This window comes from Mastigoproctus giganteus, chromosome 12 (genome assembly GCF_048544385.1).
Source record: "Mastigoproctus giganteus isolate SK-2022 chromosome 12, ASM4854438v1, whole genome shotgun sequence".
In the NCBI taxonomy this organism is placed as follows: domain Eukaryota; kingdom Metazoa; phylum Arthropoda; class Arachnida; order Uropygi; family Thelyphonidae; genus Mastigoproctus; species Mastigoproctus giganteus.
In genome coordinates this window covers 26,383,154-26,409,491 of record NC_143586.1, presented here as the reverse complement: position 1 = coordinate 26,409,491, position 26,338 = coordinate 26,383,154, and the positions used below count along the sequence as shown (strand labels likewise).

The window sequence follows — 26,338 nt, the reverse complement described above, 5'->3', positions numbered from 1 at the left end:
AGAAGGATTGAAATCAACTAAGTTGTCTTTGCCCCACTGGAGAATTACTAGGAGATTGGTATTTAAGGAATTGGTAGTGGATATTCGAGAAGTTGAAGCTGATTGAGCAGGACAAGGTTTTTCAAAATGGAAAGTGGAATGCAATGTGCTATCATCGGCAAAACTATGGATAGGATTTCCAGTCAATGGAAGAAGGTCATTAATATACAAGAGGAAAAGAGTGGAGGAAAGATCTGAAACTTGGGAGACAACAGCATTAGTGGAGAAGTTAGAAGACAGAGAGCCATCTACCAGCACCCTCAGTAAGCAATCAGAGATCAAACTGGATAACCAATTACAAAAAGCAGTTGAAAACCATAAGATAGAAGATTCTTTAGAAGACCTTTATGCCAAACACAATCGAAAGCCTTTTGAGTTGTCAAGAGCAACTGCTTGTGTTTCACCAAACTTTTCCATTGAACTGAATTTCCATTGAACATGAGGAGTTATTCAGCGAGGGGAATGCCAGAGGTGTATTCAACTCTGGCAGTAAGCTAGAGAATCTTGTAATAACTGAGAGTAAAGTGGAGGAGAAATTGTTGAATATAAACACAAGAAAGATACCTGGGGTGAATGGGATCTATCCAGTTATATTAAAGGAGGCAGCAAACCCTTAGCCATAATTATGAGAGCTTCCTTGGACTCAGGGGAGGTACCCATGGACTGGAGATGTGCAAATGTGACCCCAATTCACAAAGGAGGATCAAAGGCTGACACAAGTAATTATAGACCTGTGAGTTTAACTTCTGTTCTCGGAAAATTAATGGAGGCACTGGTTAAAGAAGCACTGCAGGATCATCTAGACAAGACTTCAGTTATAACTCGGACACAGCATGGTTTTGTTAAGGGGAAGTCTTTCCTGACCAATTTGATTGGATACTATGATGCAGTCACAAAAGAACTGGATGCAGGGAATAACTTTGATATTATATATTTGGATCTTAGAAAGGCTTTTGATACTGTTGCACATGGAAGACTGCTGCACAAATTGGAGCAGTGTGGCATTGAAGGCCAATTGCTGCTATGGATAAAGGGGTGGTTGAGGGGGAGAAGACAGAGAGTGGTAATCAATGAACACTGCTCATCATGTTATTAGTGGAGTCCATCAGGGTTCAGTATTGGGTCCATTATTGTTTTCTGTATTTATAAATGATATTGATGATGGTATATCAAGCTTAATGTCCAAGTTTGCAGACGATACGAAGGTTGGCAGGCTTGTCAAGGACACTACTGACACTATGCTGCTGCAACAGGATCTGGAAAGGTTGAGCAGATGGGCCAAGAGGTGGCAAATGAAGTTTAACATTGACAAATGTAAAGTACTACATATGGGAAACAGCAACCCCAGAGCAACGTATCAACTCTGTGGTACCACACTGACAGTGGTAGAGAATGAAAAGGACCTGGGGTGGTTGTGCAGGCAGATATGAAGTTCTCTGAGCAGTGCAGACGGGCTGCAAGATTAGCTCATGGTGTATTGTCAATGATATATAGGAATTTTTCTAGCAGGGATAAGGAGGAGATTATTCCCTTGTATAAGGCAATGGTCAGACCACACCTAAAGTACTGTATACAGGCCTGGAGGCCTCGTTTCAAGAAGGATGTAGAGCTGCTGGAACGAGTACAGAGAAGGGCAACAAGAGTAGTGAATGGAACAAAGGGGTGCTCTTATGAAGAAAGGCTTAAGTTTTGCAAATTACAATGTCTGGAGACTAGGCACCAGCAAGGTGATCTGATAGAGGTGTATAAAGCCTTGAATGGTTTGAGCATGCTCAATGCTGATGGGATTCTCCCTCTTGCTCAGAGTAGTAGTGGTAGTAGTAGTAGTGGTATGTGATGCAAGAAAGCAAATGTATGAGCTTATGCAGCATCAGCCAAAAAAAAAAAAAAAAAAAATCACACCATTTCCTCCAAATGCCTGTCCAGTTCCTCCTTAAATTTATTCAACCTATCAACTTCCACAACGACAGATGGAAGTTTGTTCCAGCAATTAACTACCCGCTGGCTAAAGGCAAATTTCCGCACATCCAATCTACATGTCTTTTCTTAATTTGAATTTATGCCCCCTTAGGTTCGTAATCTGAACAAGTGGAAGGATCCCATCAGAATTCAGCGTGCTGAACCCATTCAAGGCCTTATACACCTCAATCAGATCACCGCGCAGGTGCCTAGTCTCCAGCCACTGCAATTTGCAGAACTTAAGCCTCTCTTGATAAGAGGATCCCTTCATTCTCCTCACTAATCTTGTTGCCCTTCTCTGTACAACCTCAAGTAAATCTACATCCTTCCTAAAATGAGGCCTCCAGACTTATACGCAGTACTGAAGGTGTGGCCTGACCATTGCCTTATACAGAGGGATAATCACCTCCTTTTCCCTGCTACGAAAACTTCATATCTTCATAATTGCTCAGAAAACTTCATATCTGCCTGCACAATTACTCCCAGGTCTTTTCATTTTCTACCATCTTAAGTGTATACCACACAGTTGGTACGTTTCTCTGGGGTTACTTCTACCCATATGCAGTACTTTGCATTTGTCAAGGTTAAACTTCAGTTGTCACTTCTTAGCCGATCTGCCCAAATTATCTAGATCCTGTTGCAGTAGCACACTGCCATTACTGATATTAACAACCATGCCAACCTTTGTATCATCTGCAAACTTCGACACTAAGCCTGATATTCCTTCATCAATATCATTGATAAATATACAAAACAACAGTGGACCCAACACTGAAACCTGTGGGACTCCACTAATAACATTAGTCCAAGAAGACCAGCACCCATTGATTAATACCCTCTGTCTTCGGCCGACCGGGCTAGCCGAGTGGGTAAAGTACCTGCCCGGCAACCCAAAGGTCGCGGGTTCGATTCCCGCCTCGGGCTTGGATCAAAGTACTGCAAAAAACCTTGGGAGGTGCAATATGGCCACAGAAGACGATGCGCCAACAACTACCAAATCAAAAAAAAAAAAAAAAAAACCTCTGTCTTCTCCCACTTAACCATCCTTTTATCCATTGTAGCAACTTACCCTTAATACCATTCTGCTGCAATTTGTACAATAGTCTTCCATGCACAACAGTGTCAAAAGCTTTCCTGAAATCCAAATATATGATATCAAAATTATTTTTTGCATCCAGTTCCTTTGTAACCACATCATAATATTCTATCAAATTTGTCAGACAAGACTTTCCCTTAACAAACCCATGCTGTGTCTGAATTATTGCTGCAGTCTTGTCTAGATGATCCTGCAATGCATCTTTAACCAGCGACTCCATTATTTTACCCGGAACAGAAGTTAAACTAACTGGTCTATAATTACCCGTGTCACCCTTCGATCCCCCTTTGTGAATTGGGGATACATTTGCACATCTCCAGTCTGTGGGAACCTCCCCTGAGTCCAAGGATGCTCTCATAATTATGGCTAACGGTTTGCTTAGTTGCTTTGCCGCCTCCTTTAATATAACTGGATAGATCCCATCCACCCCAGGTGCTTTTCTTACGTTTAACTTCAACAATTTCTCTTCCACTTTGCTCTCAGTTATTACAAAATCATTAAGTATCTTGCTACAATTTGATAACCTTCTGCCATTTTCAAACCTTAATAATTCCTCACGTGGGAATGTAGATGCAAAATACTCATTCAGTTTGTTTGCTATCTGAGCAGGATCATCAACAGTCGAACCATCGATGTCAAGTGGACCAATCAGATTCATCCCCTTCTTTTTAGAGTTTATATAAGTAAAGAAATCCTTGCTGTTTTTCTTAGCATCTTTTGCCAAGGATTTCTCATAATCTGCCTTCGCCTGCCTAACCTCCTTTGTAATTTGGTTACAGATCAACTTGTAGCTATCATAGGCTTCTGTGTCACGTGTTAATTTGTATGCATCCCAAGCATTTTTCTTCCCTGTTATGAGTCTCATTAGTTCATTTGACAACCATTTAGGCCAAAACCTTGAACAATATTTCTTAATAGGTATGAAACGTTTAGTAGCATCCACGATTAATTTTCTTGAATGCTTCCCACTTAGAATTTACTGTTGGTAACATCATCAGTTGATTCCACTGTACAGAATTTAAAAACTGTCGGAGACCACTGTACTCGCCTTTACGGAAGAAAAAACCCTTTCCTTTACCCCTGATGGTAATTAAATCTTTAAGTAAATCCCACGTCAGTACACTGTTGATCATTGCCACCTAGTGGTTCTTTTATCTGCAAATTCCTAATACATGAATGATCACTGCTGATAACCAGATCAAGAGTATTACTTTCCTCTGGTTGCCTCTTGAACATGCTGCTGCAGAAAACAATCATCCAATAAATCCACAAATGTCTGACTAGTGTGTGAGTGCCCAACCCACAAGTTACAGTCAATATCTGGGAAGTTGAAATCCCCCATTATAAGACATTCCGATTTACTAGCCCACTCTATTTCTCTGTACAATTGTTCATTGTACTCATTTGAGTCATTAGGCCTATAACACACTCCTACTCTTATTTTTACTTTCGCAGTGCTTATGTCACACCAAACTGGCTCAACAGTGCACTGTTCATCTATAACAACTGGATGCACTTCTTTTGATTTTATGTTTTTCTTAATTAACTGTATAACATCTCCTCCCTTCCTATCCTGTCTATCCTTTCTGTACACATTGTACTCCCCAAATTCCAGTTCGGCATTCCTTATATCAGTCTGACACCATGTCTCTGATATCCCAACAATATCCGCCTTTTATGTCTTGACCAACACTTCAAATTCATCAAATTTATTTACTATATTTCTAGCATTGGTATACATGCAAGCATACATGCTCCTATTCCTATTCTTTGTTACCCTAACACATCCCATATACCCACCCGTTCCACGATGACCGCCACCCGTCCCGGAAACCCCCAACATCCCATGCTCCAGGTCGCTACTTATTCTAATAGAAGTTGTGCAAGAATCACCTTCACCTCTGCCTGCGGCTACTGTTAAACTATTAGTCCTTGTATCCCCCCAAGCTATCAGTTTTCTGACCCACCTAACACTGCCTCGATTACATCAGCAAATATTCTTGCACCCTTTCTATTTAAGTGTATCCCATCCCTGTAGAAGCAGTCTCTCCTGTTAACAAGTACAGTCCAGGCTGAAAAAAAAATTCTATCCCTTGAGCCTTGCACAATCTTTCCAGGGCCGAATTGATCGACAAGGCTCTCCTCATATACTCCCTCCTATCGTGTCTGAGCAGAATTGCAGACACTTTCAAATTCAACCCTATTTCACAGCTTTTTTTCAACAGTGACCTGTGCTTGTTAAGCAATTCTGCTGTTCTCCTACTCTTGATATCATTATTGCCAACGTGTACAACTATATCACCTTTTGTGCCCTTAAAAGATGATATCTGCTCTACAACGTCATCAACCTTTGCCCCTGGCAGACATACCTTGGTCCTGTTCCACCTATCCTTTTTACAAAGCATGTTCCCCGTTTCCCTGACAATAGAGTCACCAGCAACTACTAGTTCCTGAGGGACCAGCGCATTCTGCCTTGGGGGTTGCTGCTGTGTTGTGTGATGACCAAGTGGAAGCTCTGGCGTTGATGTGGGCAGCTGAGAGCCCGATGGGCCCCTCAATTTAAATCTTTCGAGGGCATCCACCCTGTCCTTCAAACTCTCATATAGGCCTATAACAACGCTGAGTTGTCGCCTGATTTCCTTACACTCCTTACATTGCACACACACACAAAGACATCCCCCATGGCAATATCATGTTCCGTTCCAGATAGTTCGGCAAACATTTCACAAGTTGCACATTTTTTTAGGCTGTGATGCGTTGGAGAATTGCCCCCCTCAGTTCTCCCCCGAGTCACAGCACTCCTGCCACTTTGTGCCCGTTGCTTTGCTGCTCTAGTTTGGGGCATAATACTTTAAATTAATAAAATCAATAAATTAAATTAATTAAATGTCAATACTACGCTATCTAATAGAAACAGTGAAGCGTATTACTGTTTCTATAATTATACGTTGGAGCTACCTAGCTACCTCAATTAAAAATTTGAATTCCCTATCACTATATACAAAAACAATGCCTGCAATATTCGAACGAAATAACGGTTTTATAAAGTATTACGTATATCTACAAAAACTGTTTATATAAATTAAAATAAAAATAACCAGCGTAATTAAAACTATAAGACTACGTATTAAGTAAAATATAAAATAACAATTATGTAAATAAAAAGCAAACACTTATCGTTTTTTTCAGAGCCTGTAACTCACAGCTGTATTTTCTAAAGAGAGTTAGCGCCCTCAAAGAGTAATCACCTGAGAGGGCATAAATTCAAATTGAGGAAAGACAGATGTAGGATAGACGTGCGGAAATTTGCCTTTAGCCAGCGGGTGGTTGGTTGGTGGAACAGACTTCCATCCCTTGTTGTGGAAGTTGATAGCCTGAATAAGTTTAAGGCTCAGCTGGACAGGTATTTCGAACGAACAGAGGGGTGAAGTGGAAGTGGTTATTTTTTTTTTTATTTATTTATTTTATTTTATTATTTTTTTTTTTGTCTGATGCTGCATAAGCTTGCTTTCTTGCATCAAATGCCTCTACTAATGCTAATGCTAATAAATTTAAAATTCATTAGCTAATTGTTTTTTATAATAGTATGATATACCCTCTCTTTAGCGCACCTCAGTTTAATAATGGATTTTGGAAATAATATGGTGTCCTGAACCAGGAACTTTATCCATATGAGACCTGATGACATAACTGTCTCAGTTGTAGTTATTTGCCGTATATACAATATTTTCACAATAAAGCAAAGAGTGCCAGGAAGCCAGGATATTCCTCACCATCACTTTCTATCATAAGTAAACCATTTTCTATCAATTGTATCAGATGTTGTAGTTCACTGAAATCATCTGAACCTCCAGTGACGATCAGATGATTCTCTACGACATCTGATACAACTGAATAAGCTTTAATTGGAGTTTTTCTTGCCACTGTATAACACAGCAAACTTTCAAGCACTCTCCACATAATAAATATGTTAACATACAGTATTACAGTGTTTAATGATTTTTATTTTGTAGCAACTTTGGAAATATTATTTCTTTTGAGTTTAAAGTATGATCAAATTTAGTGGACAGGCCTTCACCCTCACATAATCCATTAAATTGAGGTTTTACTGTAATTATTTTTTACCAGAATATACACCCTATTTCTCCAGACACAAGCATACCATAATATTTCAGTGTTATATTTATTATTATTATTTTTAATGTATGTGTATTCAATGTGTTCCAGGTTTTGAAACTGAAGAAGATGTTGTGGATTATTTTCTTAGTAATCAAACTCACCAACCATCAGTTTTAGCAGGAGTTATTTTTACTAGTGAAGTTCTAGAGAATGCTTCTTTTTCTGAAACCATTTCATATAAGGTAATTGTGATTTTCATTTATTTTAATTCTTGCTTTGGAGAAAATAGTTTTCAGAATTTTTGACCTTTTTTTTTTTTTTTTTTTATGTAAACCCCAAACACGAGAGGTATTAGAACTTATAGTACTTAGTATCATGCTTGGGTTGGAGGTTGAGAAGATGAAAGAAGATATTTGTTGACATTGGACGTGAACTTCTGTAGACTGCAATTTTCAGGAAATACGTATGAAGGAAGGTTGTTCCAGAAAACGGCAGTTGAATGAATAAACAAGGAAGATGAAAAGTTGGTTCTATGAGTTTGAAGTTGGACAGTAAATGCATGTTGGCTGGTGGCGGCACGTGTTCGGACTGTTTTGAAAGAGAGAGTGGCAATTATAGAAGCCAATTCAGAAGAACAGTGCCCGTGGAAGTATCTGTAGAAGAGGCATGCAGCAGAAACAGTACGTCTATGAGACAGCGAGTAGAGAGACTCTGTTAGAGATGAATCATTAATTAACCTAACTGCCCTCTTCTGAATGAAATCAAGAAGCCTGAGAGAGGTTTTGGGGGCACCACCCCAGATGTGGGAACAATATTCCATGGTAGGGCGAATTTGCGATTTATACAGAGTGAGCAGCTGTTTGGAAGAAAAGTAATGCCGAGAGCGAAAGAGAAAAACCAAGTTTTTTTTAGATGCAGAGGAAGCAATATTTGTAATGTTCTTGTGCCAAGAGAGAGAGATTAGAAGTCAGGGTAATCTCCAAAAGAGATATATCATTTTGCCTAGAAATCGGAGTGTCACTAAAGATAAGCATAGGAGCAGAAGAATCCTTTTTGCGGCACTGAGTTTTAGAAGGGTTGAAATCAACTAAGTTGTCATTGCCCCACTGGAGAATTACCTAAAGATCGGCATTTAAGGAATTGGTAGCAGATTTTCGAGAAGTTGAAGCTGATTGAGCAGGACAAGGTTTCTCAAAATGGAAAGTGGAATGCAATGTGCTATCATCGGCAAAACTATGGATAGGATTTCCAGTCAATGGAAGAAGGTCATTAATATACAAGAGGAAAAGAGTGGGGGAAAGAACTTAACCTTGGGGGACACCGGCATTAGTGGAGAAGTTAGAAGACAGAGAGCCATCTACCATTACCCTCAGTCGGCGATCAGAGAGAAAACTAAATAACCAATTACTAAAAACAGTTGGCAAACCATAAGATGGAAGCTTGTTTAGAAGACCTTTATGCCAAACACGATCGAAAGCCTTTGAGATGTCGAGAGCAACTACTTGTGTTTCACCGAACCTTTCCATTGAATCTAATTACTATATGTGACAAAGGCAAAAGGTTTCCAAACTTGGGCACAGTACGTTGTGCTATTGTGAAAAAGTGTTTGTATACCATGGAAGTGAAGAGGCATCTCGACATCTGAGTTGTCCATATCTTTCTTTTGTGAATGCAGTCTTATTCAGTGTTGCCAAGTTATTTAAGGTTAAGATTTAATTTAGTCAGATTCATCTGTATTCTTTAAGATTAAAGAGAGATGTCAAGCAGGTTCAATGAAACTATGGAAAACTGTAGAATAAAAGGAACACTACCTTAGCTTTTAAACTGTGTTAGATTCACCTTATTTTTTAATAAGGCATTGCAATACGTTTTACCAAAAAGCACTTACTAAAAGAGAAAATTTTGTTATTTATTTAGAAGACTTTCCATTCTGACAGGGGTACTGTCTCATTAGAAAGAGAGAGAGAAAGAGAGAGTGGACATCAGATAACACAAATTGGAAAAACAATTGATAAGATAAGGAACTTAAAAAGATACCACATGGCACTCAAAATTTGAAATGGCAAGGAATTAAAGACACATTATTATTATTAGTAGTATATGATGCAAGAAAGCAAGCTTATGAAGCATCAGCCAAAAAAAAAAAAAAAATAATAATAAATAAAACTTCCTACATCTTGTCCATCCCCCTCCAATAATTTGCCTAGTTCTTCCTGGAATTCATTCAAACTACCCACTTCTTGCATCATATGCCTTGATTGCTACTATTACTAACAAATGGGAGTTTGTTCTAGCAATCAATCATCTGTTTTTAAAAAGTCTTGTCTGTTTTCAGGCTAGAATAGAAATAACTATTCCTATTCACCAAGAAAGAGAAGTATGATGATATCCAGCTTAGGACCCTGGGTCCTAAGCTGGATATCATCATACTTCTCTTTCTTGGTGATTCCCTTCTACTTCTGACACACTCACTCACTCACTCACTCACTCACTCACTCACTCACTCACTTTTTTTGTCTGGTGCAGCATAAGCTTCAGGCTTCCTTGCACCATATGGCTAATAATAATAATATTTATACAATAATAATAATAAAACTGGATGGAAATGTTCCATCTGTTTTACGTATTTCTGTAATTTCATTTGTTTTGTCTGCTACTTACATATCTTTAATTCTTTGCATTTGCAACTTTAAAGCACTGTGACATCTTGTCATACTACTGCTTTTTTATCAGCTGTTTTTCCAATTTATGCTATATCTGTCCACTTGCACTCTGAGACTGTAGTACCATCTGTAAGGTAAGAAAACAGGTGTGAGGGGATTAATTTCTTTAAAATAAGCATCAGAATACACTAAATGCTCGCTTTGGTTTACCTCAAATTAATTGACTTCCTAAGCAACAGACAACATCTACTGAATCAGGCTTTTTGTTCTTGTAGGACCCTGTGACATAACTGCTGCAGTCTGATGATATTTACCATTAATTAAAATATTTTAACTATTTTAACAAAAAAACAAATTTAACTTGCAGCTAATTGATAAATAAAAGCAAGGTTGGCCTTTATTTTATTTATGAATAATGTATCAGATACTCATGTAGAAAAACCAGAGTATTTTAAGGAGCATGCTTGCTTGTTCTCTTTTAATACCATTAAGTAACTTATTGTTGAAATACTCTATCTAACTCAGAGGTTCCCAAACTTACTCGGTTCACGGCACCCTTAGTGTCCCAGTAATTTTTTCATGGCACCCCTAGGCCAAAAGAAATACCTAACACAGTGGTTTTTGACCCTTTAATATATACCTATATAATAATTTTATTCTTTATATAGAGTTACTAAATAAAGATCACCACAAAATTAAAAAGATACAATGGATACCGTGCACCTTTTTATAATGAAATATATATACAAATTTAAAAAAAAAAAAAAAAATAATAATAACTTTAAGTAACTTAAACCAAAATTACACGTTACCCCAAGAATGTCGTTGAGGCACCCCAGTTGAAAACCAGGATGCCGTGCACACTGTTTTTTTTTTTTTTTTTTTTTCTGTATGGAAATTCCAAACACAAGAGGTATTAGAACCTCTACTACTTAGTACTGTGCATGAACTGAAAGTTGAAAAGATGAAAGAAGATACTTATTGACAAGTATCTTCTTTATACTTTATTTTTTCTGTAGATTGCAATTTTCAGGAAATATGTGTGAAGGAAGGTTGTTGCAGGGAATGGAAATTGAATGAATAAATGAGGAAGAAGAAAAGTTGGTTTTGTGAGTTTGAAGTTGGACAGTAAAAGGATGTTAACTGTTAGTGGCATGTGTTCAGACTGCTTTGGAAGAGAGAGTGTGCAAGCGAGCGGGAATTATAGAAGCCAATTCAGAAGAACGGTGGCATGGAAATATCTATAGAAAAGGCATGCAGCAGAAACAGAACGTCTATGAGTCAGAGAGTGGAGAGACTCTGTTAAAGATGATTCATTAATTAGCCTAACTGCCCTCTTTTGAATGGAATCTAAAAGCTTGAGAGAGGTTTTGGGGATACCACCCCAAATAAGGAAACAATATTCCATGGTAGGGCGGATTTGTGATTTGTACAGAGTGAACAGCTATTTGGAAGAAAAAGTAATGGCAAGAGCAAACTCATCAACCGGTGCAATACCACCACTTTGCTTATTCGAGGCTTGAAGTGGTGGAACTCATGTTTAGTCTCCAGAGTTAAGATAAGATCAACTCTTCCCCATCTCTTCCATCATGCAGTATGGCTGATGACTTTTGAGTTTATGATGAACATCATGGCAAGATCCAATCTTCCTTACATTTCGAGGGTACAGCTCTAAAACGGTGTTCACAGGCTGGCTGGCTGCTAGTTAGTACACCAAACCGAACCTATTGGTAACTCTTTAGGAGGCTTCCTGATCAGCTAGTGTTTAATCTTGCTACCTCTACTCTGCCAGATAGTGACTGGAGGGAGTCCGAGTAGAGTATGCGGGGAGCATTGTTGAGGCCACGTTATGTCAAGGATCTGGCTATATTCTTACCATGTATGCCATATCCAAAAATTTCATTACTTCATACAGCATGTCCCCCCCCCACTTTTTCATACTATTGAATACACTCTGAATTGTCAAACTAATAGAGTAAGCTTATCTGGGAAAAGATCTAAACCTCCCAAACACTTCCTAATTCATTTCACAAATATACGTGGTCTTAATTCCAATCTCAACGATGTCCATTTCCACTTGCAGTCTGCCAAACCCCATGTACTTTTTCTGACAGAATCTCAGTTATCTGTTGATTCAAATACTGCTTATCTCAGTTGCCCAAATAATTCGCTGTATGATTCCTTTCGCCTCAAAGGTGGTGCTTGTGCATATGTCCATTCCGATATTCCCTGTCAGAGAAGTGGTAATTTGGAATCTCCTCTCTTCGCTCTTCTCTGGCTTAAAATCTCTCTACCTCATTGTGTCAAATTCATCTGCTCTCTCTATCGTTCTCCCAACTCCACTAATGACTTGGAGCTCTTTGACTTCCTCTCTTTTCAACTTGACTTTCTCCAGTCTAACTTTCCTAACAGTGAGGTAATTTTCCTTGGTGATTTTAACTTTCACAACTCCAGCTGGCTTCCGTTTTCTAGTCACCCCGAACCAGCTGGTCGAGATGCCGAGGCTTATTCAATTTCTAATGACTTTGCACAGATTGTACATTTACCTACAAGAATACCGGACAATCCTAACCCCATACAGCCAACACGCTTGACCTTTTTCTCACAAACAACCCTTTTTGAGTACACGGTCGAAGTAAGTGGTCCTTTAGGTACCTCAGATCACAACTTGGTGATTGTTTTTTCTCCAATGGAGCCTTTATCTCATGGCTATTCCCAACCTCGTATTGTTTGGCATTACAAGAATGCAAAATGGGATGACCTGTGAGAATTCTTTTCCTTGGTCGGACTACTGTTTCAAAACTTCTGATGTCAACATTTGCTCTGATTGTGTCAGTGAAATTATTCTTGTAGGAATGGAATCCTTTATTCCACACTCCACATTAAAATCTCGTCCATTATCTAAACCTTGGTTTTCCAATAAATGTGCTAAGGCTGTTCAAGAGAAGAATGTTGCATATCGTAATTGGCTTGTTTCCAATTCTTCAGTTTCATTTTCTGCCTACACCAAAGCTCACAACAATTGTTATTGGGTTTTTTTTTTTTTTAGGAGCATTAGCAACTAAGGCCATATTGCTCCAGAAATATGCGGTGGTCATTCCCTGACCTTTCCACATCCTCCGTATTTGGTGGTGATGGGCTCGAACCCTGGTCTAATCAGGAAGCGTGTGCTACGCACTGCTGCTCCTTCCCACCTGGCTATGGAGGCGCTCCCCCCCCAACAATTGCAAAGCAGTCATTAATCAGTCCAAACTAGATTTTGAACAGGCTAAGAGTAGAAAACTTGCTTCTTGCCCTAATGGTAGCCGAGCATTCTGGTCTCTTAAGCTATTGGCTGGAACTTTTGCCCAGCTCTGCTCCCACCTCTGTCAAAAGCAGATGGTTCTGTTGTCACTTCAGCCAAGGATAAAGCTGACCTGCTAGCATCTCATTTTTCTTCCAACTCATGTATTAATGATCTTGATAAAACACCTCCCACCATTCCCAACATGCTCCATTCAATGTCTCCTGTGGTCTTCTACCAAAAGAATGACAGAAGGATTTGACAAATCTTGATGCTAAGAAAGCTCCAGATCCTGATGGTATTTCTCCATTTGTTCTCAAAATCTGTGTTTCTGAACTTACTCCTGTTCTTTGCTGCCTTTTTTCACTTTCTTATTCCAAAGGTGTTTTTCCTTCTGCCTGGAAATTTGCTCATACCCAGCCTGTTCCTAAAAAGTGTGACAAGTCCCTCCCATCCAATTATCGTCCCATTGCCATTACTTCTACTCTTTGTAAAGTAATGGAGATATCAATTAATTGCCAACTCTTAAACTACCTAGAAACCTTCTGTCTGATCAACGATCGCCAGTATGGATTCCATAAGTGTCGATACACTGGTTATATTCGGGCTTATGTTGCCCATTTATGGACAAATTCAATGGAAAAGTTTGGTGAAACAAAAGCAGTTGTTCCTGTGTTTCACCAAACCCTAGTTTTTCGTGTTTGGCAAACAAGAAACCCTAGATCCTAGTGTTTTTCGTGTTTGGCATAAAGGTCTTCTAAAGAAGCTTCCATCTTATGGTTTGCCAACTTTTTTTTGTAATTGGTTATCCAGTTTTCTCTCCGATCGCTCACTGAGGGTGATGGCTGTCTGTCCTCTAACTGCTCCACTACTGCTGGTGTCCCCCAACGTTCAGATCTTTCCCCCACTCTTTTCCTCTTGTATATTAACGACCTTCTTCCATTGACTGGAAATCCTATCCATAGTTTTGCCGATGATAGCACATTGCATTCCACTTTCCATTTTGAAAAATCTTGCCCTGCTCAATCAGCTTCAAATTCTCAAATATCAGCTACCAATTCCTTAAATGCTGATCTCCATGTAATTCTCCAGTGGGGCAAAGACAGCTTAGTTGATTTCAATTCTAAAACTCAGTCTTGTCTTATATCTCGCAAAAAAGGATTGTTCCGCTCCTATGCTTATCTTTGTTTACATTCCGATTTCTAGGAAAATGATATATCTCTTTTGAGATATATCATTTGATATATCTCTTATTACTCTGACTTCTAATCTATCTTGGCACAAACATGTTACAAATATTGCTTTCTCTGCATCCAAACAACTTTGTTTTTTCTTTTGCTCTCGGCATTATTTTTCTTCCAAACAGTTGTTCACTCTGTACAAATTGCAAATCTGCCTTACCATGGAATATTGTTCCCACATCTGGGGTGGTGCCCCCAAAACCTCTCTCAGGCTTCTAGATTCCATTCAGAAGAGGGCAGTTAGGTTAATTAATGACTGCTGTCTAACAGAGTCTCTCCACTTGCTCTCTCATAGGTGTACTGTTTTTGCTGCATGCCTTTTCTACAGATACTTTCATGGGCACTGTTTTTCTGAATTGGCTTCTATAATTCCCGCTCACTCTTTCAAAACAGTCCGAACACGTTTCTTCACCAGCCAACATCCATTTACTGTGCAACTTCAAACTCATGGAACCAACTTTTCATCTTCCTTGTTTATTCATTCAACTGCCGTTTTCTGGAACAACCTTCCTTCATACATATTTCCTGAAAATTACAGTCTGCAGAAGTTCAAGTCTAATGTCAACAAATATCTTCTTTCATCTTATAAACCTCCAACTCAAGCACGGTACTAAATACTATAAATTCTAATACCTCTCGTGTTTGGGGTTTTCATAAAAAAAAAAAAAAAAAAAAAGGAAACCCATTTTTTGGATGCAGATGAAGCAATACTTGTAATGTGCTTATGCCAAGAGATTAAAAGAAGACAGGATAATCTCCAATAGCGATATATGATCTTGCCTAGAAATTAGAGTGTCATTGAAGATAAGCGTAGGAGCAAAGGAATCCTTTTTTGCATGATATGAAAGGACTGAGTTTTAGAAGGATCAACTAAGTTATCTTTGCCCAGTTGGAGAATTACCTGGAGATCAGCATTTAAGGAATTGGTAGTGGATATTTGAGAAGTGAAAGCTGTTTGTACAGGGCAAAATTTCTTAAACTGGAAGGTGGAATGCAATGTGCTGTCATCAGCAAAACTGTGGATAGGATTTCTGGTTAATGCAAGAAGGTTATTAATATACAAGAATAAACGAGTGGGAGAAAGAACTGTACTTTGGAGAATGCCAGCATTAGTGGAGAAGTTAAAAGACAGAATGCCATCTACCATCACCTGCAGTGAGCAGTCAGGGAGAAAACTGGATACCCAATTACAAAAAATAGTTGGGAAACCATAAGCTGGGAGCTTATTTAGAAGACCTTTATGAAATAAATACATGTGAAGATCCAAACAAGAACAAAAGCCTTTGAAATGTCAAGAGCCACAGCTTGAGTTTCACAAAACATTTCCATTGAATTTTTCCTCAGATGGGTAACATAAACCATAATATCACCTGTGGATCAAAACTGACAGAATCCGTACTAGCAATCATTGATCAGATGGAAGGTTTCTAGATAGTTTAAGAGTTGGCAGTTACTTGATATTTCCATTACTTTAGAAAGAGTAGAAGATGATAGATGGCTCTCTGTGTGGTTACAATGAAATGAAAATTGGATGGGAGAGATTTGTCACTCTTTTTTAGGAACTGGCTGGATATGAGCAGAAGGGGAAAACACATTTGGAATAAGAAAGAGAAAAAAAGATGATATGGAACAGAAGTAAGTTCAGGAGCACATGTTTTGAGAACAAGTGGAGAAATGTCATCAGGACCTTAAGCTTTATTAGCATTAAGATTGTTCAAAATCCTTCTGACATTCTTTTGATGGAAGACCACAGGAGGCATTGAACGGAGTTGTAGGAAGTGGTTTACCAAGATCATCAGTACATGAGTTGGAATAAAAGTAGGATGCTAGCAGGTCAGCTTTGCCTTTGGCTGAAGGCAATAGAACCATCTGATTTTGACATGTGCAAATGAGATGCGCAAAAGTTGTGACTAATAGCTTTGTCAAAAGACCAGAATGCTTGACTACCACTTGGACAAGAAGCAAGTTTTCTACTCTTAACTTGTTCAAAATCTTGTTTGGACTGATTAATAACTACTATACAATCATTATGAGCTTTGCTGTAGGCAGAAAATAAACTTGGAAATTTGGATACAAGCCAATTGCAATATGCAACATTCTAATCCCGAACAGCTTAGCACATTTTTTGGAAAAACCAAGGTTTAGATAAAGGATGAGATTTTAAGGTAGAATGTGGAATAAAGGATTCTATTCCTACAAGAATAATTTCACTGACATGATCTGAGCAAACATTGACATCAGAAGATTTGAAACAGTAATCTGACCAGGGAAAAGAGAGAGAGAAAAAAAAAAAAAGAAATCTTGCAGATCATACCATTTTGTATCTTGCAGTACCAAACAACACGAGGTTGAGAATGGCCACAAGAGAAAGGCTTCATTAGAGAAGAGACCATCGCCAAGTTGTGATCTGAGGTGCCAAGAGGACTGCTCACCTTGATCGTGTGCTTAGAAGGGTTGTTTGTGAGAAAAAGATCAAACATGTTGGCTGTGTGGTTAGGATTGTCTGGTATTCTGATAGGTAAATGAATGATCTGTGTGAGGTTATTAGTGATTGCAAAAGCCTCAGTATCTCAACCAGCAGCTGGGTCCATGGGACTAGAAAATGGAAGCCAGCTGGAGTTGTAAGCATTAAAATGGCCAAGGAAAATTACCTCAATGTTGGGAAAGTTGAACTGGAGAAAGTCAAGATTTCAAGATAGGAAATCAAAGAATTCCAAGTGGTTAGTGGAGTTGGGAGAATGATTGAGGCAATAGATGAATTTGACAGAATGTGGTAGAGAGATTTTAAGACAGAGAAGATCAAAAAGAGGAGCACAGAGGGGTGGCATTCCTCTGTGTGGTATGAGCACAGATCAGAGCAGTGCAGATAGGCTGTCAGAGCAGGTCATGGGGTATTGTTAATGATATACAGGAATTTTGCTAGTAAGGAAAACAAGGTGATTATCCCTCTGTGTAAGGCAATTTGGCAAGCTTGTACACACAACTCAAGCATGCCTTGAGTTGTGTGTACAAGTTTTGTGTACTTATTCTACTTGTACTCACTCTTGAGTACAAGTAGAATGTTGTACAAGTACAAGAGTGAGTAATTGTACTCACTCTTGAGTTCTGTGTACTCATTTTAGGAAGGATGCAGAGTTGCTTGAGTGGGTACAAAGAAGGGCAACAAGATTGGTGAGGGGAATGAAGGGGTCCTCTTACCAAGAAAGGCTTAAGTTCTGCAAAAATGAAGCATCTGGAGACTAGGTACTTGCGAGGTGATCTGATTGAGGTATATAAAGCCTTGGATGGGTTGAGCAGGCTTAATTCTGATGGGATTCTTGTTCAGATTATGAAGCTGAGGGGCATAAATTCAAATTGAGGAAAGACAGTTATAGAATAGATGTGCAGAAATTTGCCTTTAGCCAGTGGGTAGTTGATTGCTGGAACAAACTTTCAAACTTCCTTGCACCATATGACCAATAATAATAATAATAATAATTTCTCCTCCACTTTCCTTTCAGTTATCACAAGGTCATTTAACTCCTCTTTAAAGTTTGATAAATGTCTGGCATCCCCTTCCCTAAAGAATTCCTCATGGAGAAAATGCCTATTCAATTTGTCTGCAACCTGAGAAGGGTCATCAACAGCTAACCCCTAGACATCAAGGGGCCCAATGTGATTCAACCCCTTCCTTCTATTGTTTATAGGAGTATTTGCTGTTTTTCTTTACATTTTTTGCTAGAGACATCTAATAATCTGCCTTAGCTTGCCTAACATCCTCTGTTCCTTGATTACAGACTAATTTATATCTATCATAGACTTCTGTCACCTTATCACCTGATAATTTATATGCATCCCATGCACTTTTCTTTCATGCCAGCTGTCTCAATAATTCATCTGACATCCATTTTTGTCTAAGCCTCGAACGGTATTTCTTTGATTACTTACCTGAATACATTCCATTTAGAATTTGCTGTTCGTAACATCATCAGTTGGTCCCACTGTGTGCAATTTAAAAACTTTGAGACCTGTGTAGTAATCCCTATGAAAGCAAAAGCCTTTCCATTTGCCCTTGACTGTAGTATTCCCTTAATTAAATTCCACATTAGTACACTGTGATTGATGGTGGGTAAAAGAACCATCCAGTGGGTCTTTTACCTGCCGATCCTTAATACCTGAAGAATCACTGCTGATAACCAGATCAAGAGTATTGTTTCCTCTTTTTGCCCTCTAACATGCTGCTGTAGAAAACATTAATCCAATAAATCCACAAAGGTCTTGCTAGTATATGAGTGACCAATCAACAAATTCCAGTTAACATCTGAAAAGTTAAATCTCTCATTATGTGAAACATTCTGATTTGCTGGCCCACTCTATTTTTCTGTATTGCTGTTTGGTATACAGAGAAATACTCATCACCGTTATTAGGTCTATAACACACTCCTACTGTCAATTTTGTTTTCCCAGTACTTATATCACACCAAACTGACTCAATATTGCACTCGTCACCCCAGTAAACTGGATGCACTCCTTAGATTTGATATTCTTCTTAACTGAGAGCACAAACCCCTCTCCACCTCTCCTGTCTTGTCTGTCCTTCCTGTATACATTGTACTTCCGATATTCAAATTCAGCATCACTTATGTGTAAGTGACACCACATCTCCACTATTCCTACAATGTCTGCATTCGATGACTTAAGCAGTACTTCAAATTAATCAAATTTATTTAAAGTACTCCTAGCATTAGTGTACATGGAAGTGTACATGCACGTGTTCTTACTCTTGGACTGTGTTAGTTACCCTAACACAACCCATGTTTAAGAACACGGAAATTCACACTAATGTCACTCTGGTAGATAATTTTTATATACATTTATGGGCATCTTAGCCTTTTTTGGATGTATGCAATTGTCGCAAGGTTAATAGTACAAAAATTTTTCATATCATATTTATTTATATATATTTACTTATTACCATATTCACACCATATTTATTCACACTGTATATTTATTTATACCATTTCGTACCATATTTATTCATACTGTATATTTATTTATACCATTTTGTACCATATTTATATATATATATATATATATATATATATATATTTATTTATTTATTTATAGTTTACTAGGCAATCAGTATTAGCTGCCTGGTGGTCTTACCCCCATATAACCCATTAAATTAATGTTCTACTGTATTTTTCTTTTGTGAAGTATTAGTGATTTGAAAGTAGTCAATGTTGGGACAACTCTTTGGAAAGGTACAGTTGTCCTTAGTTGTCCATATCCATTTTTTATAGTCCAGACAACCATACTTGTAACTGCTCAGAATTGGCCATGTATATAAACTTTTGTTTTTTCATAGTTTACAGGTCTTGAATTGATCTCAAAAGTATGACCTACATGCTATGAAATACTCCTTGTATATGTAAAATGCATCATAGGTGTTAATTATAGGGAGTGCCCAAAAATCTTTACTAGATTTGTTTTGAATGCTATAATCATTATTTCTACAAACATTTCTAGTGATGTTTATGTATTATCTTTACACCCCATTTCCCACAAAAAATAAATAAAAAAAAGTAATAAATAATATTTCTTTATCAATTTCAAATGGAATATTTCTTTATCAGTTGTAAATGGATACAGTAAAAGTTGTGATATCTGGCACTGGATGATCTGGAAAGCTCTATTAACTGGAAATTGACTAAGAGGTTCATTAACTTTCACTCTTCTATCAACTGTAGCACTCAGCATAGTTCAGTTTAATTCTAAGAGTGTGGCATCATCAAACAAGGAGGGTTTTGGTGTGAAATTGATGGTTATTAGAAAATACCAATGTCAACAAGCTTTTACCAAGGAAAGAAATCAAATTTGTTTCCTTGGTAAAAGAAAATTTCTTTTACCAAGGAAGGAAGATTGGCATACCTGAAGATGGCAAGTGCATTTTATTATTTGATAATTGCAAAGACACATACTAATCCATGCCAAGAATACATTTCTAAGAATTTTTATTTAATACAAAGTTTATTTATATATTTTTATATAAACTTTTTTAACCTGAAAATCTAATATCATGACATTATAATATTGAATTTTCATTATGTTTTGGTAGCTTCTTTTTTCATGTACAGATTGTTTTTAACTTAGATACGTCCTAAAGCAACAGTGACAGATGAAAATGATATATCAAAAGTAGGACGCATACGTTCTTGGCGTACAGATCTTTCATTTCCAAGGTTTCAGCAGTTAGGTCCTAGAGAAAAGCAAAGCACATGGGGCGGAGATCCAGGTAAATAATTGATATTTTTTGTAAAATAATGGAAACTATATAGGGTGATCATGTGATTAATACATTGTATGATCTCTCTTTTTTTAATTATAGGACAGTCACTACTTGTATTTTGATATTTTATTTGGCTCCTTCTCAGTAAAACCATCATAATGTAGTTGATTACAAAGAGTTTATCTATCTTTTTGCAAAAACATAGCTTTTCTACATCATTTTCTTTTCATAAAAAATGTTAAAACTGTTAAAATTAGAATTTTTCTGATTATTTTCATTAATGTGTTGGCTATCAGATCTGCTAGTTTACCTTTCAAAATAGAAATGTGGGATAATAGCCATGTTATCTGCAATGTGTGACAATTTCATCATACTTATGTGGTTAATTAATACTGTCCTTCAGTAAGATTCCATAGAAACAAGACAAAATTTCAAAAGACATATATGCAAGATTTTCCATGTATTGTAAAATCTGAAAAACAGTAAAGTTTGCTTTGTGTACTGTATGCAGATAGTTTTTCAATTGCAGATGCAATTTCAATGCGATGTAATCAGACATTTGAGAACAATAAGCATAAGGACATCATGCAGTGCATAGAAGGAAATGCAAAAATAGATGTAGCATTTCATAGTGATGCTAACATCATACATGCCAAATGTTTATTTGAATCTTTTGTCATAGAGCATAACTTCTGAGTTATGTTGATCATGCATGTGCATTGTTAAGAAATACATTTCCCGAAAGGGAGATAGCAAAAATACATGCTGTTATGTAAGACTCGTGAAGGTGCAACACCACATTCATGAGTCTTATGTATTAGACGATACATATGAAGCATGCACAGATTGTTTAAAGCTAACGATACTGCATTAAGACTACATTTAATCTATGAATTTCTTTTTTCCATACAGTTTATATGGGAAAAAGAAATATTAACTGCCAGATTTCTGTTTGTACAATTTTAATGAAATTTGGAATTGCTCAACAAATATTTTTAAAAGGGCCAAATATAAAATTTCATGAAAATCCATCTGCTGGAATTTCCTCTTTTATATGCAGACAGATTTACACAGCGAAGACAATGACATATATACGTAGTACATTCAAAAAGTTTCCAGAATTGCACACTGGTATTTAAACAGTTTGTGCTATAGTCATAATGGTTTCATGGGGAGTTGAACGTTGACCTTGATGTATATGCATTCGAAGTGGGAACTGGTTTGTACACGTCACTCGTGTGTCACAGCTGATTAATTGCAGAATATTGCAGTTTGAACAGCATGCTAACATCAAGTTCTTCTTTAAACTTGGGAAAAGTGCTGCAGAGATGCTGCAAGCATTAAGAAAGTTTACGGAGATGATGCTTTGAAGAAAAAGTTTACGAGAGGTTTAATCAGTTCAAAAATGTAAAAGGAAACACTGAAGAGCCTCACAAGTGGATGCCCCTCGACATCATGAAACGATGAAAATGTCAATCAGGTGAAGGAATTCATGCAAAATGATAGGTGAATGACTGTTTTTGAGATTGCTCATGAAGTCTGACTGTTTGTAAGCTCAGTACACACCATCTTGATGCAAGATTTAGGGATGCATCATGTGTGTGTGTGTGTGTGTGTGTGTGTGTGTGTGTGTGTGTGTGTGTGTGTGTGTGTGTGTGTGTGTGTGTGTGTGTGTGTATATGCAGAGTTTGTTTCAACCTTGCTGTTGGATGATCAAATGGACTGCAGTAAAGCCATCACAGGTGATTTGTCTGTAAAATCTATGCAGGATCCAAGCTTCATAAGAAAACTGGTCACTGGGGATGAGAGCTGGTGTTCGCCTATGACCCCGAGACCAAGGTGGAATCTTCCGAATGGTATCCAAAAATGTCTCCACTGCCCAAGAAGTCTCGTGCAACAGAATCCATTGTCGAAGTCATGCTGATCATTTTTTTTTAGACTCTGAAGGCATAGTGCACAGCGAATTTGTGACCAGGGAGAGAAGCATTACTGCTGCTTACTGTGTTGCGGTTTGGCATGTTTCTGTGAGAATGTGAGGTGAAGATGACCTCAAAAATGGAAGGATGGCTGAATCCTGCACCATGACAGTGTGCCCAGTCACATAATGATGACAGTTCAGCAGTTCTTGGCTGCAAAAAAAAGTCACAGTCATGCAGCAGCCATCCTACTCCCCTGACCGTGCACTGTCTGACTTCTGGCTGTTCTCTAAACTGGAAATGGGGCTTCAGGATTGTCCTTTCACTACACTGGATGACATGAAAGAAAACACCAAAGCTGCCCTAAGTGCACTAAAAAAATATGATTTTAAAGAATGTTTCAAAGTTTGGGAATACCGATGAAGGAAGTGTGTGCATGCAGAAGGAAAGTACTTTGAAAGTAATTAGGTCAGCATGCCTATGTTCACTCAATAAACTTTTATAGTAAAATTCCCTGAACCTTTTGAATGTGCCTAAAAATCATCAAATTGAAAGCAACTTGCTCTCGCTAGCATTGTAAAGTGATTCTGCATACAATACGAGCTGAGAATTTGGTGGTAATAGGATGTCCTTGTTATTTTATTAATTTGTGTGCTGAAAAAGGTATCCGTATGCTTTCCCATGAAAGTGTATGAATACTTGGTGAAAATTTACTACTATCCAGAAAGACCCCTCGACGTGGGCACCTGTATGTGGTGAGGGGACCCCCCAGTGACGCTGCTGGACCTCCAGACTAGCATCACTGGGATCCAATGCCCACAGCCCAGGTTCCAGGCTTACATCAGTGGAATCCGGCGTGTTTGCCGTGCGCTGTGACCCGTGGAAATTCGGAAAGGGGGACCCTGGTGGTTGAGGGGCCCAGCTTCAATACACCACTTTGGCCCCTGCTTCGACAAGACGGGTGGTCCTGGAAGGCCCGGCTAGGATCAATCAGCTAGTAGGCTCGCCTGCAAGGGTTAACTGTGTCAATGCCACGCCCCTACCCTCATGGTCCGAGGGACAGGATTCAGGCTGGCGGCGGTGCAGGTATAGTGTCTGGGTAGCCCTGGCGTTCCACTCCCGAGCGCATTTATTGCATGCCGGGTAGTGGACGTCCCTTTGAGCTCCGTGGTGGGTGGGGAGCCCGGGCACTGAACAATGTAAAAAAACTCAATGAATCCTGATAAACTAATTTCTTCAGGGTCCCCAACCCGGTCCCTATCTGAAAGCATAGAGAAAGATCCAGATAGCATTATTGCTAAAAAGAGGCAGCGAACTGAAGTACCATCTGGGCCTGTTCCAAGGTTCCTAATTATACACCCCACCGGTGAAAAACCGATTGGTAAAATGTCGCCCTTTTTTATTCAAAAAGGGTTAGACGGGTTAGCAGGTTCACCCAAATCAATTTAAGAGGCTTCGTTCTGGAGACCTTTTAATTGAAACTAAAAATGACAGGCAATCTGAACATCTACTCCAAGTAACATCAATCGGAGGAATACCCATAACAGTGACACCACACAGAACACTCAATTCATCGAGAGGTGTCATTTCGGAGTGGGACCTTCTCGACGTAACCGAGGAGGAAATCTGCTCCGAATTAAAACCACAGGGAGTCATTGCCGTCAAGAGAATTACTGCGCGAAGGGATGGAAAAATTGTTAAAACCAGGAGCGTTATCTTGACTTTTAACTCTCCTAAACCTCCTAATGAGATTAAAGCTGGATACATCAATTGTTCGGTGCGTCCATACGTTCCGAACCCTTTACGGTGTTTTAAATGCCAGAAGTATGGACATTCTCAAATGGCCTGCCGTGGAGTCCTTGCATGCGCTTGATGCGGTGCAAAGGACCACGAAACAACAGCATGTTCAGCCGCAAAACCCACCTGTATTAACTGTGAAGGCAAACACCCGGCCTACTCACGAGCATGACAGAGGAGGAAAGAAGAAAAAGAAATTCAATGGCTGAAGGCAGAGCTAAATATATCGTACCAGGAGGCAAGGAAATCGGTGAAACCCCTGAATATCAACAGACCTATCTACGCCCAGAAGGTAGCAGGGAGATGTTCCGTCGGAACTCAGACGGACATGACCATTCCTCCAAAGGAGTCTTTCACTCCCATTGCGCGTTATCTCTTAAGTTTGCAAAAACCTGCACAGAAGGACCAATCAGCTGCCACTCCTATATCGGTACCTCCTAATGCTCCACAAATAACAAAGGTAATTACAAAAGAAAAGAATAAGAAAGGGGAAGTCCCCCCTAGTACCCAAGAAAACATGGATGTCGAGCAGAAGGAGGTACCCGAAGATTCAGTCTTGGAACTCTTTGCGGAGGAAGAAATGGACATGGGACAGCGTCCATTCTTCCCCAAAAAAGAGAAACCCAAGACTGATAAAAGTAAGCCCTCAGCAACTCGGAAGCCGCCTGATGGACACACTAAGCCAAAATAATGGCTAAATTCCTACAATGGAATTGTCGTGGATTCCGGCGAAATATGGATGACATCAAGGCTCTCCTGCAAAAGCATGAGCCAGTTTGCTTTTGCTTGCAGGAGACATATCTAAAGGCAAATGATGATCCCACCATGCACAACATCACAATTTTTCGAAAGGATAGAATTGCTGATGGCTCTGCTCATGGGGGAGTGGCTATCCTTGTGGGTAACCAGACCCCAGTGCAGCCCTTGTTAATTACAACTAGCATAGAAGCTGTTACAATTCGCCTTACGGTGGGATTTTTATTAACGGTCTGCTCTATCTGTTTGCCACCTGGGACGGACATCTCCCAGGAAGACCTTGATAATCTTCTAACGCAGTTGCCTCCCCCTTTCTTACTTCTCGGGGATTTTAATGGACATAACACCCTGTGGGGTAGTGCTAACATCAATGGAAGGGGACGAGTCATAGAGCATATGCTAAATGACAATGACCTTTCCCTTCTAAATACTGGAACAAACACCTTCTTCCACATGCCTACCCGTACCTTTTCTGCCATTGATCTCTCTATCTGCTCCCCTTCTCTACTCCCTTCACTCACTTGGGAAGTGGAGGAGAATCCATACGGAAGTGATCACTTCCCTGTGATAACCTCGTTACACAGTGGGAGACCATGTCTTCCCTTCAGGTTACCATGGTGGAAGATTGATCAGGCTGACTGGACTGCCTTCCAACATCAGGCAAATTTTGATCAGCACAGTCAGTCAAGAGCCTATCAATGATGCAGTTAAGTACATCACAGAAAATATTGTCCAAGCAGCTGCGAATGCTGTTCCAAAAATATCTGTCCGATTTCCACCATTTCCCAAACCTTGGTGGAATTCACAATGCACGGCGGCAAAAAAGGCTCAAAACAAAGCGTGGGGGATATTCCGCCGATATCCTACCACGACCAACCTTATAGCCTTTAAACGTGCACGAGCCAAAGCACGATATATCCGTCGTCAGAGTCAAAAGGAATCGTGGATCCGTTTTACCTCATCTATTAACCAGGCTACCAATTCTAAGGTAGTCTGGGATAAAATCCGGAAAATGAAGGGAAAATATACATCCCACCCTTCTGCAATCCTAGATTATAATGGATGCGCTATTGCAGATCCAACTGCAATAGCCAATTCTCTTGGGGAAACATTCTCTAACATCTCTGCAACATCTTCGTATTCCCCAGAGTTCCTGGTCCTGAAATATAAAATTGAAAAACAGGCACTTAACTTTAAATCT

General features: G+C 38.9%; 1 protein-coding gene across 1 annotated transcript in view; it reads left to right on the top strand.

The window, feature by feature from the left end:
• LOC150076806 (phospholipid-transporting ATPase ABCA3-like) overlaps positions 1–26,338 on the top strand; it is a 354,775-nt gene that overhangs the window by 22,699 nt on the left and 305,738 nt on the right. The window contains exons 3-4 of the mRNA XM_090385684.1: positions 7,322–7,455; positions 20,533–20,674. Of these exons, the coding sequence (XP_090241810.1) occupies positions 7,322–7,455; positions 20,533–20,674 (276 nt within the window). The remainder of the gene's footprint in view (positions 1–7,321; positions 7,456–20,532; positions 20,675–26,338) is intronic.